The sequence below is a fragment of the Genypterus blacodes genome, unplaced genomic scaffold, assembly GCF_046128005.1.
Source record: "Genypterus blacodes isolate CSIRO-AG114 ecotype Tasmania unplaced genomic scaffold, CSIRO-AGI_Gbla_v1 ptg000048l_1, whole genome shotgun sequence".
NCBI lineage: Eukaryota > Metazoa > Chordata > Actinopteri > Ophidiiformes > Ophidiidae > Genypterus > Genypterus blacodes.
The window spans coordinates 3,350,889-3,368,678 of record NW_027466861.1 but is presented as its reverse complement, the minus strand read 5'-3'; the positions used below and the strand labels follow the sequence as shown (position 1 = coordinate 3,368,678).

Below are 17,790 nucleotides of genomic sequence, written 5' to 3'. Positions count from 1 at the left end.
CCTGCGTTTACCTCTCTGTTTGAGACAGGTTACTAAGAAACAGAGTGCAGAGGAGACAGCAAGAGCCAGCTTGTTTAAATTGCAGGCAGGTTCGTGCATGTCTGTAAAAAGCTGCTCTTCTAATAAGCATACAATAAATCCTGTTCACCAACGCAGATCCCGTTTCTGGATCTACAATTAAAATATATAATTGTGTATATAATACGTGTAATTTAGAGCTAGATTTGCAGAATGCCAAATAGGTCCTGCTGAGTTACATGGTAATGTTATGAAATGACGCACAAGACATCAGGAATATTCCATGTTATGTCACACCATGGCTGTAAAACTGACACTCAGTTTACAGTAATAGTATTTCATTTCAGTGGATCATTGGAAAAGAAACTCACAGAATATACACATGTACAGTATGTATGTATTTCTGTCAAACAGTGTGGAAAATTCATTTAGTATTGAAAGTAACTATGATTCTGTCAAATTCTGATGGGTACATTGAGAACATTAGGGTTTATGTGTTTATGAAGAAATGGTAGTAATGAAAACTGACCGCTTACATACAGTAAACAACGTGACTGTTTGAATTTTGCCTGTTTATGTACTCAGGCTGTATGAATTAGAAACCGATAACGAAAACAATACATATCACGCCAAGTGTAAATGGAAACACTGATCATCTATTACCAGCAGGTGGCAGTATTTCCACTGACAAATACATGTTACAAGAAGTGCGACAATCAGAAATAGATGTTCCGATTGAGTTGCCTTAAAAATAAAAGCATAAAATGTTCATTCGAAAACAAACAAAGTCGTATACAAAGCATAACACAAATCAGCTCAAGTCACCAATAGTTATTTCAATGCTCAGCTGATTAGTATGAGTACCATTCATAACACATAGAAAACAAATGGAGGTGTGTGAGTAAGTAAGTAAGTAAGAAAAATCCAACTCTAAATAAACAATTCAGGTTTTGCTCCATAATATTTAAACCAATGAAAAGAAAGAACCCAAGTTATGTTTATAGTATATGATTACATCATATTTAAGGATGTTACCAATCATTGTTTCATTTGATCAATTTTTTATGACCTCAGATTCCACTGGAGATAGAATGGAAAATGTATGAAGCATGCCAAGAATTTGTGACATTTACATAAGTGTACATTGCGTAAAGCGAAATCTGCGCTGGTTTTATTTTGAAATGAGTAAAATTGTGAGCGGAAGTGTGAGTATTGTTTGTGTCGTTTCCTGCCTGGTTAATAGTCTGTGTTCCTGAGGTGCTCAGCCAAGTTTTGTCAACATTTTTCCAGCGGCAGAGAGCCGCGGACACTGTTGAGCCACAGCGACAGAGAGAACCAGGGAAAGTAACTGGTAAGTTTGAATAAGATGAAGACATATAAATAGAAGTAATTATATTAAAATTCCAGACTTTACAACTTCCTCCTCTTCGGGTCTATCGAACAGCTAGCAGGTAAGCCGTGTGAGTTAGCTTGTCCTTTTTCTCGATCGAACATCGGGTAAAGTTACTCGCCCCCTCTCGGTTCGCTGTTCCGCGTTATCGATTAACTTCCTCCGCCGCGGCGCAGCAGCTTCGCACGCAGTTGAGTTCAAGTTGGCTGGTCTCTTCGTGCCACATCGGGCAGGGTTCGGTTAGCAGCAGCGGCTAATGCTGGTTAGCTCAGCTGGAGGATAGAACAAGGATATCTAACGTTCGCCCCCGTTCTCTAATAAAACCAGACAAACTGCATTTTCCACCTAAAGCAAGTTATGTAATCGTTAAAAATAAACTATTCCCCTTCACCAAAGCTCTTAATGTCACGCTATATTCACGTACTTGACACGTCGTGTTTTCACTTTTAGTAGTTGGGGCATAAATCGTGTTAGTCGTAGTCTTGAGCTGGAGAAGTGCATATTTTTGTGAGGCCTTTCTAAATACAAACATATGAGCGTCACACAGCGTTAGAAGTACACATGCATTCTTCATGTACTGGGCGGAAAATGAGCGATAGGGACGACTTTACCTTGTTGACAAACTGAATAAACAGTTGTCCGTGTTCGTTAAACGTTAACCTGAGTCATAACGAAAAGCAGAACTACAGTTGAACGCGTCTTATACTGTAGCACATCAATCAACTTTGCTGTCTCTACTAGTTTCCTTAGTGTGCATCTTATTTAAACTCCCACTCGTCCGTCTTCTCACTGTTTTGTGTTCTTCATTTTCTTCTGCCTGTTGGTTTTGCGTCGCTATTTGCATTATGTATTTTCTTATTTAACGTTTTGCATTTAGTGTGCTTTTAAAAGTGACCTTTTGCTGGTGCCATCACTTTGTTGATTCGGGGGCTTCCCTCATTCAGTCTAAGTTTAGTTTGAGCTCATATTTATACAGTTGGTGAGCCTTGTGTCATGTCAAAACATTGTCATTTGAGTTCAGCTACCTGGTGTGAAAGAGTGATTTGTTCCTGTTACTAAATATAGAGGTAGTGCACAGACTGGAAATACACCTGCAATGTTCCTGTTTCTGTTTTACTGCTGTGTGTACCGAGCTCGGCCCTTATTTGCTGATTTTTATTCAACCGCCCTCACTGGAGCTTATTGAGTGCAATCTCCTAATGGCCACTGTGGACGGCAGACTTCCTGTTTACACCACTGTTATTAATAAATATGATACTAGTTTTGTGTGTAGGTGACACATTTCTCTGTCTACCTCTGGTATTTATGATACTTCTGGATTCAGTAACGGACGTTTAGTTAGTTCTAAAATGGTCATAGTGGTCAAATTGACGAAATTAATAGTCCTAATAGTTATGGGAACGCATATTTTATATTTTCATGCTGACCTCTTTCATAGCTTCCATGTTAATTACTGTATAGGAAACTTGGCCTAAGTGCAGCAGCTCCTCAGCTACAGTGAAGTGGGTGCATCCACAGCTTTGGGCTCCAGTGATCAGCTTTCATCTCTTCATTTGAGCTCTCATCTGCTTCCTTCTCCCCTGCTGTGTGTGCGGTGAAAAGACTTTGGCACCGGGAGAAAGGACAGGCAGAGGAGAGAGAGAGGCTGTCGTTGCACTTGGGTGACTGGAAGATGCGCGGTGTAAATAGCTGATGGAGTAGATTCACCCAATGCCACCCACCTTTTCACACTGCACTCCGGCGCCATTGGCTGCTCGCAAATAAAGAGGGTTTTCAGATGGACAGTATTCTGTATTGGCTCGGGCTGTGGCGGAAAATATCCTGTGAGCCCTCTTTTGTGTCGGCGCACATATTTTCTCGTGTGGACACATTGATCAGTCCACTGAGCATAAGAGCCAGCACGATCTCAAACTAGATTGTGTGTCGGATGGTGACAGCTTCTACTGACAAATCTGAAACGGTTTGAGTTGACAATTAAGTGAAGCGATTGTATTGATTCCTTTAGAAAGTATGAGCTTGTTTTGTTCTGATTAATGCGATGAGTGTACTTGGTTGTGGGAGTGAGAAATGATTGAGCACGTACTATAATATAGGTTACCTCATTCAGCCAGGGGAATAATCTGTTAAACACAGACAGGAGTGGAAAGTTGATGGACTCTGTCGGTAGTACGTTGGGCGATCACTGTCACTGCACCCACAGGCTTTCTTTGAAGTCGTCACAACAGACATTGATCCATTGTTATCGATTACAAGGCAAATAAGTGGAAAACTACTAGAAACAGTGGAAAAGTACTCGATCTTGTTGGCTGTAAATCGGAGTGTTTAGTAAATAGTGCCGAAAGCTGCTTCAAAGGTGTTTACTCTATTGTCCCCCGTCCCCCGTTCTCTGTTCAGCTCGTACATTATTATTACACTGGCCGGCTAATGGCAGGCCAAACAGTGATTTATGAAACTACAGGGTTATTTCTGTTTTCACCTGACAGAATGTTGGCCTCAACCTGATGAGTGCAGGGCAGCCTCGCAATAAAAAAACGTTTTCAAACACAAATTAAATTCAGGGGAACGTCTGAAGCTGTGCCGCCATGCAGTTACCAAAGAACGTAGGTAAACAAAGTTGTCTAAAAGGCTTTAAGAAAAAGGTGTCTTTTCTTAGAAAGCTTATTGTCCAGTCTCCTGGCAGTTCCCATGTCTAAAGCTGTAGTAACTGACTGCATTGTCATGATCAGGAAGTCTGTCCTCTGGCTGGAATGTCAGCGGAAATTAGCGTACGTGATGGAACACTTTGTTGAAGAAACCCCTGGCAACACGCTGTTCCTGATGCTGGGGGACGGAGGATTGGACGAGAAGGTTTTCTTTGAAGGCGACCAAACCAGCAAAACTCTTACGTCAGCTCTCCACTTGTGTTTAGACTTTGTGCATGATAACGAACACTTTCATTCAAGAAGTAAAGTCTGGATAAAGGTCTGCGTCTGTGTTTGCTTCCTTCAGCACCTTCAGAAGTTCATTGCCAATCAGCTGTTGCGCCGTCGGATATGTACGTAGGTACATCGGCGCAGAAGATGTTGTTTTAAAAGCAGTTGTCATTGTAGGTGTAGTGTGAAACTGGCTATATTGAGCACAGATAAAAAGTGAAAGTAGCTGTTGTTGTGTAAGAAATCTCTGAACGGGCTACACAACATAATAGTTGACTTGCAGGTATTGCTGGCAGCACATTTCCTGGTTTGTTGTGTGTACCAGCTGAGGCAAACAGAGATGCAGGGTGAGCCTGTCTGCTGGCACACGCTGTGTCTGTCCCTGCCATTGTTCCCAGCTCCAGCCCCATTGTGGTCAGACTCCTCCCGCCTCTGGGTCTTAAGCTCTGCGCCTTCAATGGGGCATTTCACCAGGGAACAAGGACAGCGGTAGAAGTCGGAATGCGAGGAATGAGGGGAAAAAGTAGAGGACGCGGAAGCCGGCGCTTGTTTTCACACCTACACACACCTGGGCCGTGGTTGCAGAAAAGCCGGCGGGACTGGGTGATTAACTGTTCCTGAACATTACTCCCCTCTCTGCAAACATCTGAAATGAACCAGCCAGATTTCTGAAGGCGCTTGTGAAACGCCTCCACTCCACTCCAGGAGTCGAGAGTTTGAACATTTTGTTAAGTTCTAGATTCAGGGATCAGACACTTGAAGGAGGCCTGTCCGTGGGCGTCTGAATGTACTCTGCATCCCGTACAAAACGCTCTTTTATTAGCATTATTCCACAATCAAAGGTGATGAATTGCACAGTACTGATTCAATGCTACAGAAAAAACTCTAAAGACTAACCAATTTGGTTTGAATTACGAAGACTTCTGATGGTGCATTTTCCCTTTAGTTGCAGATGACATCATAAATAGCTCCCCGTGCCTCGGCCCGTTAGCTCCTAAATGGGCCCAGTAAAGGCACGGTGTCACTGGTTGAGCCTCGTTTCCCGGTGCGTGCCTTCACCAGTCTGCTCTTCATGATTGAAATTAAATCCAGTGTAACATAATTACGCAGGACGCTTCTTGAGAACGACGCGGTCTGTCGACAGCTTATTAATATCGCAAACAATGTCAAATTAAACCTGCAAATTGCCGCCATAAAACAGGATCCGACCTGCCGCGGCGTCAATCACAACCAGCAACATAAAGAAAATTCCACTCCAATTTAGTTACTTGCCTAATTGGCCGTCTGTGAAATCCCAGGTGGTGGGAAGGCAAATGTGTTGAGTTTACAGCCCTGCAGGAGTCGACGTGTTATTGCTGTGTGGTGCGGCAGCCGGGCGGGTCGAAGCCGTTACACTGCTGCACCTCGCCGACACGTTCTGTTCTGTTAGGGTCGTCCGTTCGCCTCGTTAACGCAAATTACATTGCGACTCCCAAAAGCCGCGATGCAATAACATAACTGTCACCTGACCCTGGAGGTGCAAACCACAAATTACAGCATATTAAAATGGAAATCGGGGTGTGTATGTGTGTGTGTGTAGCGTTAACACGTCAGCTGATGGAAAAACGCTTATTTTTTTATAGGCGGAGGAAGGAAAGCTGCAGTCTTAACGGCTCTTTCTTCTTCTTCCCGTTCTGCGGTCGTTTCAGGAACTAGGCTATCCCAACGTGTGAGCCACGGTCACATGCGAGTGCCCTCGGGCCGCAGAAGGCTTCGTGTACGTGCTTGTGTGTGTGCGCACATCCCTCTCTCACACACACACACTGACCACAGTCACATGGAAAATCCCACTCACTCTCACTGCAGCACCGAGGCGGGCATTTCTAGTTTAATTACGGCCCCGGATTGCAATTTCGCATCGAGTTGTGGTCGCTTCAAATTGCTCCTCGGGCCCGTTAAAGTTTCCTCTTGCTCTGGTGCTGGTGAGAAGATCCTACACACCATCGAGTTTTGTTATGGGCTGAGAGTTGAAATCAGAGGAGTTTCCCTGTGTGGAATTGTGTGTTTGGACAGATCGGCATCGATCACAGCAACTTCAATGGTCGCTCGTCTTATCGGCCGAAGAGGATATTCCTCCTTTGACGGCCCCTTGACCCCCGGTCAGTGATGGGATACGCAAGTTCACAGATATTACTTCCAAGACCGGGCTGCCTTTTCTCTCTGTGCGGGCTTCCAGGCTCACGTTCCCAACACTGCTCCGTCTGTCTCGCTGCGATTGTCCCATAGCGACGATGCTGTCAGAGACCCAGATTTAGCTCACAAACAAGCTCTGACCTTTGAGCTTTGAGTCAATGGCAGCGTTTATTGTCCCAGAGCAGTCCGCTTATCCAGTGGATGACCCAACGCCGGGCTGAGTCACTGTCCACGGCGCGGTGCGAGATTCGCTTTGGGAACAGAACATGTTGCTCGGTGTGTTATTTCAGGGACAGAAAAGACGTCTTTGTATGTGCCGGATCACATAACACACCACGCTAAACAGTCATTGGTTTCTTAGACTAAAGTTTGTGTTGGGTGGCATAATGGCAAAACAGAAAAAGAGAAATAACACTTATCTTTATATTAATATATCAGGGAAAAAGACGTCTTTGGGGTGTTTGGTTTTTGTTCCGTGTTCTCTGCTGCCTGACAGTCAGATGTTATATGGAGCTTTTGGTTTTAAAATGCAGCTCTTAAACTTTCAGAGCCACTAATTAAACAACATTATCCTTTACAACTTGGCTGCTGTGGCGATGGCGTGATGAAATGCAATTACATTTTCTTTTTCCCCCTCAGTAAATGACTTTTAAATCCACTTTATCTTTAGCTGGCGGCTCACAGAGGTCAGACATAAGGGTCAGCGTGATCTTCAGTATGGGAACCTGCCGTCTGAGGAAGTCTCTTTGGTGACATTAAGCACTGAATGAAGGGACAAGAAGTTTGGGGACGCTCCACTCTCCTTGGGAAACTTCTTCTCATATCTATAATAACATCGTCTACATTAACACAATTTATGCTTGAATGGTAAACACAGGGTGCACAGTGCAGAGGGTTTACACAGGAAGGCCTCTGGCATCCATTCATCAAGCCCTAAAGTGAAACAAACCCAAGTTATGGGATCGCACTGGCGTCATCGCTGAGGTCGCCGGGGACATGTGGGTCACTTCTGCTCTTTGTGGATCTGGGCCGTAAAAAAAAACAACAACTATAAATTCAGAAACCGTGTGACCCGAAAGCACCGCGGCGACCACAGGGAAGGAAGGATGGCGGTGGCACTCGAGCCGAGGCGGTGGCACTCGGGGTCAAGTCGCATTCAGATGTCCCCGGTGTTTTGCATGCCTGTATAAATGAGCTAGAAACTCTAAATGAGCATCTGCATCTTGTCTGACGTGTTCACCTGCCCGTTCTCTGCTCCATCTGAAGAATAATGGATGATTGTGCGAGCGAACGGCACATTTTTTTCCAAATCCAAGCAGCAGCCTGATAAGAAGTTGTTTTTTATCACAGTGTTGAATGTGACCTTAAACCAGGCAGCCAGAGCCGTGTGTGTGTTTACTCAGCCCATGTTTTACAGCCTCCTCATTATTGCTTTATGATCAAGTTGTGTGGGGAAGATAAAAGCGGTGGAGCCACATGGTTGTTTAATAGAGGCTGCTATTAGTGTGTTTTTATTCCACTAGTCACAGCTCGGTTGGTCAGCACAGTGAGACGCTGAATCATGGGAAGGAAGCAATGTTCAGATTTGTTACATATTCCTATCGCGAGTTGAATTACAGTTTTGTTTATCGATGTTCCCATTCTCACGTCCCTGAACTGTAGTGAGAGTCAAGCACCGGCAGTTTGTGGCTTGCAGGCTGAGCTGCAGACGTCCCGTCACACCGACCCCCCCCCCCCCCCCCCCCTTAAGACTTTCACTGCTGCCTGTCTCCATGTGATCCTGGTCGGAGAAAAACCCACAGTCATGGATTCCCGCCCCGGCCCGTGTTTGCAGTGGCCTTGTTTACCGGTCACCTCTTGGCTCTGCAAAGCGTAGAACCCTGAGAATCGTTTGGAGATGGGTTTATTTGTTCTGGTGGTGCTCGCAAACTCCTCGCTTTTTGTCGAGCTGTTGAGCAACGACCTGGCTTCATCGGAGGCACACAGACGCACAGCTGTGGCCACTTTAGAGATCTATGGTGGAAAAGTACAGGATTGTTTGACTTGTGTTTTGCCTTCGCTGGACTGATGCACACTCCAGGGGAAAGCCTACGGTCGTTATGGCCAGCAGACTCGCCTGCGTGCACACACACAGACACACACACACACACACAGACACACACGCAAACACGCTTAAGATGAGCCTGAGAAAAAATGCTTCAGCCCTGCCAGGAAACTCTTAATTATCAAAGGCCTCTCGCTGTAACACAGAGCAGTAAACCCTGTACTTTATAACTATCATTTATTTCCATGTAATCATAGTCTGTGTGTGTGTGTGTGTGTGTGTTTGTGTGTGTGTTCAAACATGTCTGATCCTTTTTGATAAAGATGTTCAGTTTCCTCTTTGTGACGGTGTACTTTCCCTTCTCTCTCTTCTTGTTGTGCGTCCAGTCGATTTGTCATCCAGCCAAAGCGACACGCCCCTAAATGGTTCACATGTTTCTGATTCAGCTCCGCGTCCTTTTTTCTCTTTCGTCCACTAACTGAAGCTTTCTGTTCGTCTGTCTCTTAGGTTGGGAGTGATTCTGATACACCAGGGGCCCGGTTCAGCCCAGGCACAGAGCGCAGCACAGACGCCCCTCGACGAGCCTCCAGCCACGATGTCGTAGCCCACAGCTGTCCGGCCCCTCCCCCCCTCGACAATTCTGTTCCCTCCTCGGCCCCCCTTCCCCTCCTCCCTCTCCTGTTCCCTCATCTTCACAGCTGGATGTTCTGAGGTGGGTTTCTAGTCGTGACAGCAGCGTCGCTCTTCCCGACACGATGAGCCTCCACCAGCAGCAGCATCAGGGCAGCTTGGGCTCAGAGCGAGACCTGCAGTCGGCCGCCTCGTCCATCAGCCTCCCGTCGGGCAGGAAGACGCCAAAGAAGCGCCGCCTGTCCCTCCACTCGCTCTTCGGTCGACGCCGACGGCCAGAGCGTGACCCCAAACGCAAGTCCAGGCCCATCCTGGCTTGTGATGGAGCAGGCGCCGGGAGTGTTACTAGTAGCGGTACTAGTAGTGTTACCGGGAGCGGTACTGGTTCAGGTTCTTGTTCGGATGGCATCGTCAGCACAGAAAGCGTCCCGTCAGAGACTTTCCAGGACAAAACGTCCATCCACTCCTCGCTGGCCGTGGCCTCGACTTCGTCAGAGTCTTCGCCGGACCTGCTGGAGTGCCCGCTGTGCCTGCTGCACCACGCCCGCGAGAGCTTCCCCGATATCATGACCTGCCACCACCGCTCCTGCCTGGACTGCCTGCGACAGTACCTGCGCATCGAGATCTCGGAGTCGCGCGTCAACATCTGCTGCCCCGAGTGCTCCGAGCGCTTCAACCCGCACGACATCCAGATCATCCTGGGCGACCGGGCGCTCATGGAGAAGTACGAGGAGTTCATGCTGAGGCGGTGGCTCGTCGCCGAACCCGACTGCCGCTGGTGCCCCGCCCCCGACTGCGGGTAAGAAAGACCAACTACCACACAAATGAGCGGGACAGAACTCGGGAAGAAATTATATTGAATTTGATCTTTTCTATAAATATTCCAACAACTTTTAGTATTTGAGAAACTTTGATGTCGGCTTTCTTCTTAAGTCTCAAAATAACACAGGATGCAAATACATGAAGGAAGCTTGTGTGTGTGTGTGTGTGTGTGGGTGTGGGTGTGTGTGTGTGAGTGAGAGATCTGTTGCTTTGAAGTCGACCGCAGGCAGAGACGGACTTATAAATAAGAAGACGGAGCGTTAATAAATTGTGCTTATTCTGTCAGTCGAATGTGTCGGCCATTTTGTGCCGTCACGGCGATACACAAAGGCGCTGCCGTCTCGACGCTGTGAGCTCCTTCACCTTTCACACGATGAAGGGCAAGTGAGTTCAATTAGACTCTTTGGGGCGTTTGTGTCACGTGGGTGTTTGTTTAGTTCTGACTGATTGCGGCACTCGGCAGAGGTTTAACCCTTCACATGCTCTCTGCTGCATCGGGGCCAACAACAATGCATCAACACCAGTGACCCCCGTGTACTGGGATAATGGCTCTTTCATTGGTTTGTGTTCTGGCCCTCCGCCCCTCCTGGCTCGCCGCCACACACTCCACTTGTTAATGCCTCTCTCTCTTCCTCTCCCCCTCGCTTTCTCTCCTCTGTTGAATAATTGCACTGTTCCCCTCCCGAGCTCTTAGTCTGTGTTACTTTGGTTTTATCGTGTTTTCACATTCCAGCAGGTCACTTGTGAGGGAAACGCTGATATTTGTTTTCTTTTTGTTTTCTTTCTGCCCCCCTTTTATCTGACACGGCGCTTCCTGTTGGTCTTTTGCATTGGAAACACAGTAAAATGCAGCTGATAGTGTGTTTGATTGGAACAGGAGGGGAGGATTGCTCTGTCGTTGATGCGTGCAAAGACAGGGCTGCTGTTTGTCTTGAACACACTGATGTCGTGTGCATGACAAACAAGGAAGTCATGCTAAATATGCTCCTCTCTCTCTCCCTCTCTCTCTCTCTCTCGCTGGTCGTGTTCTTGTGTAACTCCCGTCACCGTTGTTTGGACGGTATCAGCTGATCTCGCCACGTCTGTCGGATTTAAATACTTACCTCCATCCTCAAATATTTAATCAGCCTGGTATATCAGCTGATGTCATCCTTTCCGCTGGCAGAGTTGACTCGTCTGTAGGGAGACGCGGCTCTTACCCGGCCACAGGCTTTGCTCTGGCAGAGTTTTTAACCTTTATAAGTTTAGATGTTATGTGGAAGGCCTCTTTACCCCCGACGCCACATTGTCCAGCAAGAATAAGGAGTTTGCTGCTTTGATATGATTTGTTTCTCACACCTAAACGGCCCCATTATCAGGAAACATCATGTATTTACATCATGGCATGGCAATAAAAGGAATAAACTTTAGTCCCTCTGCACACACTCATGTCCCTGTAAAGAGCTGGTCACTTCTAGACGTCAGCTACTGTTTGTTTTTCCCCCCTTATCATGTGCTTGTCACGTTTCCATGCCAACCACACAATGGACAAGACGCAGAAGAGAGCGGTCCGGCCGTGCTGAATGGCCACGGCCGTCTCGGGGGTTTAGCTGAGGTTGCCATGTATATGGAAGACCAGGTGCTCCGCCATGTCTCTGTAGCTCACGTCCACTTATGTCCCAATTAATGTAATGAGTCACCGCTCGTCCTCACTGGGGACGGGGACGCGGACACAGGAGCGTGAGTCACCGGAGTCGCCATAAGGCCGTGTTTGTTACCTTTTATGGCTTTCCTTAGATTAGGATTCATCAGCCGTTCCCGTGCGGCCAATTATGTGTCCGGGATGTAAAATGAAAGCCGGCTCGCTCGAGGGTTTACAGCCCAAGCTCCGGTGAGACGCTGTAGTCGGTCTGCCGTGTTAGAAATGCTGCAGATGAAACTCAGAAGGTGTACATCATGGTGGCGTGTATCTGAACGTTATCAGACATCAGATTCTCATTTCTTCTATCCACTTTTGTACCCAGCTGTCATTGTAGCGCCGCTGCCCCTCGTGTTGCTCTCATTTGCTACATCCACACTCATCACAGCCACACACTTGCAATCCAAAGTTCCCTCCGACTGTTATCTAACCCCACCCCTCTTCATCTCCCCCCAGTTACGCTGTCATTGCGTTCGGCTGTGCCAGCTGCCCAAAGATCACCTGCGGGCGCGAAGGATGCGGGACGGAGTTCTGCTACCATTGCAAGCAGCTGTGGCACCCAAACCAGACCTGCGACTCAGCGCGGCAGCAGAGGGCCCAGAACCTCCGGCTGAGGACTTTCAGGTCCTCCTCCCTCAGCTACAGCCAAGAGAGTGGAGCTGCAGGTAACGCACACACACACACACGCACACACGCACACAAGCACACGCACACCTGTACCTTCAGATTCTTGCCACACAGGTACTAAAATACTCCAATTCTTCTCCACCAGGTGACGATATCAAGCCGTGTCCTCGCTGCGCCGCCTACATCATCAAGATGAACGACGGCAGCTGTAATCACATGACCTGCGCCGTCTGTGGCTGTGAGTTCTGCTGGCTCTGCATGAAGGAGATCTCCGACCTGCACTACTTAAGGTGAGACAGATGCACCCAGATTGATGGCGTTGCTGCAGTTTTCCCTCCTGTTTGTTGTGTCTCGTGTCGGGTTCTCTTTCTCGTCGTGATGAAATGTATTCTGATTCTTGACCTCTCAGTCCGTCCGGCTGCACCTTCTGGGGCAAAAAGCCGTGGAGCAGGAAGAAGAAGATCCTGTGGCAGCTGGGCACATTGGTGGGAGCTCCCGTTGGCATCGCCCTCATCGCCGGCATCGCCATCCCGGCCATGATCATCGGCATCCCGGTCTACGTGGGCAGGAAGGTGAGATGTGACGATTACACAGAGCGGCGTCGGCGGTGCTTTCTGCTGCTGTGCCATTCACTCACACAGACTCTCTTCCTACAGATTCACAATCGCTACGAGGGTAAAGACATTTCCAAACACAAGAGGAACCTGGTGATCGCCGGCGGTGTGACGCTCTCCGTGATCGTGTCTCCTGTGGTCGCCGCTGTCACCGTCGGTAAGAGACTCTTCCTCTCTGCCCCGTCGCTCCAGCTCCTCTCACCACTCAGCGTATTCATCAAAGGTGTTTCCTGGTTGCTCCCATTTCCTTCTTATTTGTGTGCCTCAGGCATCGGCGTGCCCATCATGTTGGCGTACGTCTACGGCGTCGTCCCCATCTCGCTGTGCCGGAGCGGAGGCTGCGGCGTGTCTGCCGGCAACGGGAAGGGCGTGCGGATCGAATTTGACGACGAAAACGACAACATAGGCAGTGGAGCAGCAGCCACAGGTGAGCGTCTCTCAACTGAGCGGCTGCAGCAAACACACTTGGAATGTTAACAGACGACTCCAGCTCATGAGCACTTCCTGCTTGTATTCCTGTCTGCTTTACTTCCTTACTTCACTCAGGTCATCTTTTGTAAGAGCGTCTCGTGTTTTCCTGTGTCTCTTTGTTCAGCTTCACACATTCTGTCACACGGCACACAAGTGATTATAGCAGCTTCTTGTGTCCCGTCTCAGTTGTTCTCAGTGGCCTTGTACACGCGTGTTTACATGTAGAAGTGTGTCTGAAAATGTGTCTGCCTGCGTGCGTGCATGTGAGAGAGGGAGAACTGGCTGCTGGCACGGTGCGGGCGGTTCTTCCTGTCGCTGTGGGTTTGGTAGCTGCCAAGTTGAAGGTGCGTGGAGGTCGAGCTCCTCTCGGTTTTCCCAGGGGGCATTGAGGGAAGCAGAGATTGTGTTTCTCACAGCTTCCGTCAACACTCCAAATGGCGATGAGGAATGCAGCCGGCAGCAGAGACTTTGACCTTTCCGGGAACATAACGCGTGAGACATGACGGCGGTTATTGAAGCCCTGACAGTTTGCTGATCCATCATGAAGAGACAAGTCCATAAAAGAAACCTTTCAGTAACGGTGTTAAGCCGACTGTGAAAACAACTTTAAAAGGATCTTCTTGGATCATCTGGCAGCAGCTTTACTTTCATGTAAACTAATAAAAAGTCCTAATCTGTTCCTCTGTCCTCTGCAGACACGACCTCAGTGGCAGAGACGCGCCTCAACAACCCCAGCCTGGGAGACGGGGCCAGTGTGGGCGGACTGACGGGCCTGAGCCTCAGCGTGAGCGGCAGCCACATGGAGCGCTGCGGCATGAGCAGCACGCAGAGAGACAACATGAGCGACAACGCCAGCACCACCGCGCTGGCTGGGGCCAGCATCACGGGCAGCCTGTCAGGCAGCTGCTACAATAGGTAACGCTCTCAGAGCATCTGGGTATAGAGAGGCAAAGTCAATGTTTCTGGCTCTGACGTTCTAAGTCTGGCGTCTAGGATGGAGGTTCAGGCCGACGTTCAAAAGGAGCGATGCAGTCTGAGCGGGGAGTCGGCCACGGTGAGCCTGGGCACCATCAGTGACAACGCCAGCACAAAGGCCATGGCAGGATCCATCCTCAACGCCTACATGCCCCTGGAGAGGTCAGCAGGCTGCAGGGCTTCATCTCACCGCCCTGTACTCTGATAATCCACCTATCTACTGATTCATTTGGATTTTAATTAATAGTTAAGTGTCATTGCTTTGCAGAGACAACAGCTTGGAGGTGCAGGCAGACGTGGAGTCCAAGCAGGAGAAGATGCGGCACTGCAGCGCCAGCAGCAGCCTGGACGAGCCGGGCTGCAGCAGCAACACGGCCGGCCTCAGAGCTGCGGCAGGAGCCTCCTGCCCGTCCACCAGCTGCTCAGCCAGCCACGACACCCACTGCTTCCACACGTCATCCCCGTGGTCAAAAGAGACGTCCAACTCCTCCTCCTCCTCCTCGGGGAGCAAGAAGAGCAAAGGAAAGCTCTGGAAGAGAGGCAGCGGCAGAGCGGAGACAAAAATCAGCGAGACGCGGGAGAACATGGACGCTCAGCTGGTGGAGCAGCGCAGCACAAACTCCTCTGAGTTCGATTCCCCGTCCCTGAGCGGCAGCCTGCCCTCAGTGGCCGACTCACACTGTAGCCACTTCTCATGTGAGCTCAGCTGCTCGGACCCCGAAACCTCCAGACCCGCTCCTCCCTCCTCCTCATCAGGCCCGGCGGACGCCCACCCTCGTCCTGCCATCACCCCCATGCCCGAGGTAGAGCACGACCGGCTGGAACTTTACCCGCCTCACGCTGGCCACGCCCCCTACAGCCACCGCGTGCTGTCGGCGTCGCCTCCCGCCTCGCCACAAGAGGGAAGCGGCGGGACGTTTCTGTACATCAGCGAGGAGAACGGGGGCGGCGGTGCGGGCAAAGAGCCGGGCGGTGCGTCTGCTGATCCGGACCAGGACGAGGACCTGAAGGAGAGCAGCAACAGAGCCGAGCAGCAGGCGGGATGCTGCATACAGACAGATATCTAAAAGAACTCGGGCTCCAGTCCCCGTAAAACACACACTCGCCTCACTCTGCTGAGCTGGTGATGATGTTCTGAGGCTAAAAGCTTCAGTCTAATTCTATATTTCGTCTGCAATGGAGGTGGAAGAGTTGTGAATGTCAAAGTAACGGTGATGGAGAGAGCAGAGGAGGAGGAAGTTTGAGAGAGAACATGAGGACTGACGGAGAAAGGAAAGCAGATTGTATTTCTGAAGCGAGACAAGAAGGTGCGTGCGTGTGCGTGTGCGTGTGCGCGTGTGCGTGTGTGTGTGTGTGTGTGTGTGTGTGTGTGTGTGTGTGTGTGTGTGAGTGTGTGTGTGTCATGAGCAGGGCCTGGAGAAGGCAGAGCCGAGTGTGTTTGTGTGTGTGCGAGTGTGCGGGCAGATGTAAGACAAGGTTATCACTGTGATGTGATACTGCAGAAGGTTCTGACCCGATCCAGCTACTATGATGATCTGCACCCTGTGTGTCGCCCCCCTGAACGATCCTCTTTATCGTTCACCGGCGCTCACAAACCGCAGACCTGATGACGCTGGACGGGCGTGAGCGAAACCATTTAACGTTCAACTGTAAAGTTGAGCCGCTACTATACTGGCCGACCTTATTATACCGTCTCACATCTGCAGTTATCTGGTTTTCTTTGTGGTTTGCATGGTTCAGAGACGGGGTGGGGGAGGAGGAGGACGACGATGTCATCGCTGTGGTTCACCACCAATTCATTCAGCTTGTGTGTTTGTGTGTGTGTGTGAGAAACACCACAGCGAGGCGTCCTTGAACCTCCCGTCTGGCATCTAAACCTAAGAGGGACCAGACACCATAGCAAAGTGTATTTTTCCACTCATCATCTATAACGACAAATAATGACTTTTGTTTTAAAATGTGACTCTTATTTTCTGCGCTCTATGTTTACTCTTGTTTTATTTTCCATTTTGGGAAAGTTGGTTTTAATGTTGACGCCCTGTGATGGGTCCTGGGTTTGTGTTTTTGAGCGTAAACAGGTGGAGAAACGCCTCGACAAAGTCTCAGATCAAAGTTTAACCATTGCCTTTTTCCTCTCTGACGTAATCGCAAACCACATTCCTTTATGGAGCAAATCCACACTGGAGAACATCTGAGCTGTTGGAGAAACGTCCGAATATCACATCAATGTTCGGTCTCTGCCTTTTCAAACAGCTGCACGGTTCTCATCAACGTAAATCTGACCCCTCATCTCTGAAACTAAAATAATATTGCCTCAAATTGTGGTGGTTTTCTTCATTTGGGAGCCTCAGATCTCTGTCATCTAACCAAACCTTCATTTTGTTCATGTCCCACTTAATTCCCATCTCTTGATTGGACAGCAGCATATTTGATGAAAATTCCAGTTTCACTTTCAGCAGCAAACACACATACAGTATGATGATGAGGATCTGCAATATCAAAATCCAATCCCAACTTTTGATTCTGAGACTTTGCTCGTATTTAAACTGTGTATCAATGTTTGTTTTCTAAAATGCCTTGCAAAACGATTAATGCAAATATAATTGTGTATTTGTTGGACCTGCAGTGCCTTTTTAGTGTTTTTGTCTTTTCGTTCTGTGAGTCTTCAAATGATAAATGTAAGAAATCTGACGACTGGTGAATGAACTACAGTGCATTGAGAAAGTGTAAACACAAGCCCCGCCCCCCCGGTGAGTGCTGATGGGAGCAGACACACCAAAGACGCTCTCAGGCTGCTCTGGTTTTAGCCCAGAACGCTTGAGAAAACTACAGATCACTAGTACCTGAACGCACCTTTTTGATCTGTGGTCATAAGGTGGCGAAATGGCCCCAATACACCAAAAACAAGGAAACACAACACAGGGTTTAACCTGATTTTGTGGGAATACTTCGGATCAGATCACTCAAAGTGTTCTGACGCAGTTGATACAGCCGCCATTGATTTGAAGTCCTTTTCACATTATTTTTTTGTCCTTTTTAAAGTAGCCAAAGTCTCCCTGGAGCCGATCCGTTCTTCAGATCCTCACCAGGCGTTGTTGCTCTGCTCCTGCTGGCAATAAGAAGCCGTCTTATCCAAAGTGATGCTGTGTAGCTGTGGAGCAGAGTAACAAAGCCGGCGTGCAGGATGTTCTCACCTGGTTTTTGTTGAAAGTTCTTTAATCCCTGTGAGTTTTGTATCATTTGGAGACCGGTGCCACGTCTGTTTTCTAACTCGGTCAAAAAGATGCTTATGCTATATGAAAAAGTATATATTTCCTAATGTTCTGCTTTATAATGTGCATGTTGATGCATATCCTAAAACAATAAAATTCTAAATCATTGTTTTTTGTATGCTTTGCTGGATTGAATCAATGAATGTCCATCATCTATACTAGTAA

General features: G+C 48.4%; 1 protein-coding gene across 1 annotated transcript; it reads left to right on the top strand.

The window, feature by feature from the left end:
• The first annotated feature begins 1,218 nt into the window (after positions 1-1,218).
• On the top strand, positions 1,219-17,733 carry LOC143000469 (E3 ubiquitin-protein ligase RNF19A-like). The gene is made up of 10 exons (XM_076149794.1): positions 1,219-1,369; positions 9,044-9,965; positions 12,123-12,331; positions 12,439-12,583; positions 12,703-12,865; positions 12,950-13,064; positions 13,176-13,334; positions 14,074-14,293; positions 14,372-14,515; positions 14,622-17,733. The coding sequence occupies exons 2-10, from the start codon at positions 9,292-9,294 to the stop codon at positions 15,418-15,420; spliced, it is 2,628 nt and encodes an 875-aa protein (XP_076005909.1). The 5' UTR covers positions 1,219-1,369; positions 9,044-9,291; the 3' UTR covers positions 15,421-17,733.
• The last annotated feature ends 57 nt before the right edge of the window (positions 17,734-17,790 follow it).

Bases quoted from the DNA above. Each gene is read 5' to 3' on its own strand.
- LOC143000469 (XM_076149794.1), top strand. From the start codon at position 9,292: ATGAGCCTCCACCAGCAGCAGCATCAGGGCAGCTTGGGCTCAGAGCGA. The intron at 12,332-12,438 runs GTAACGCACACA...CTTCTCCACCAG, and splicing joins CCAAGAGAGTGGAGCTGCAG to GTGACGATATCAAGCCGTGT. The intron at 13,065-13,175 runs GTAAGAGACTCT...TGTGTGCCTCAG, and splicing joins GGTCGCCGCTGTCACCGTCG to GCATCGGCGTGCCCATCATG.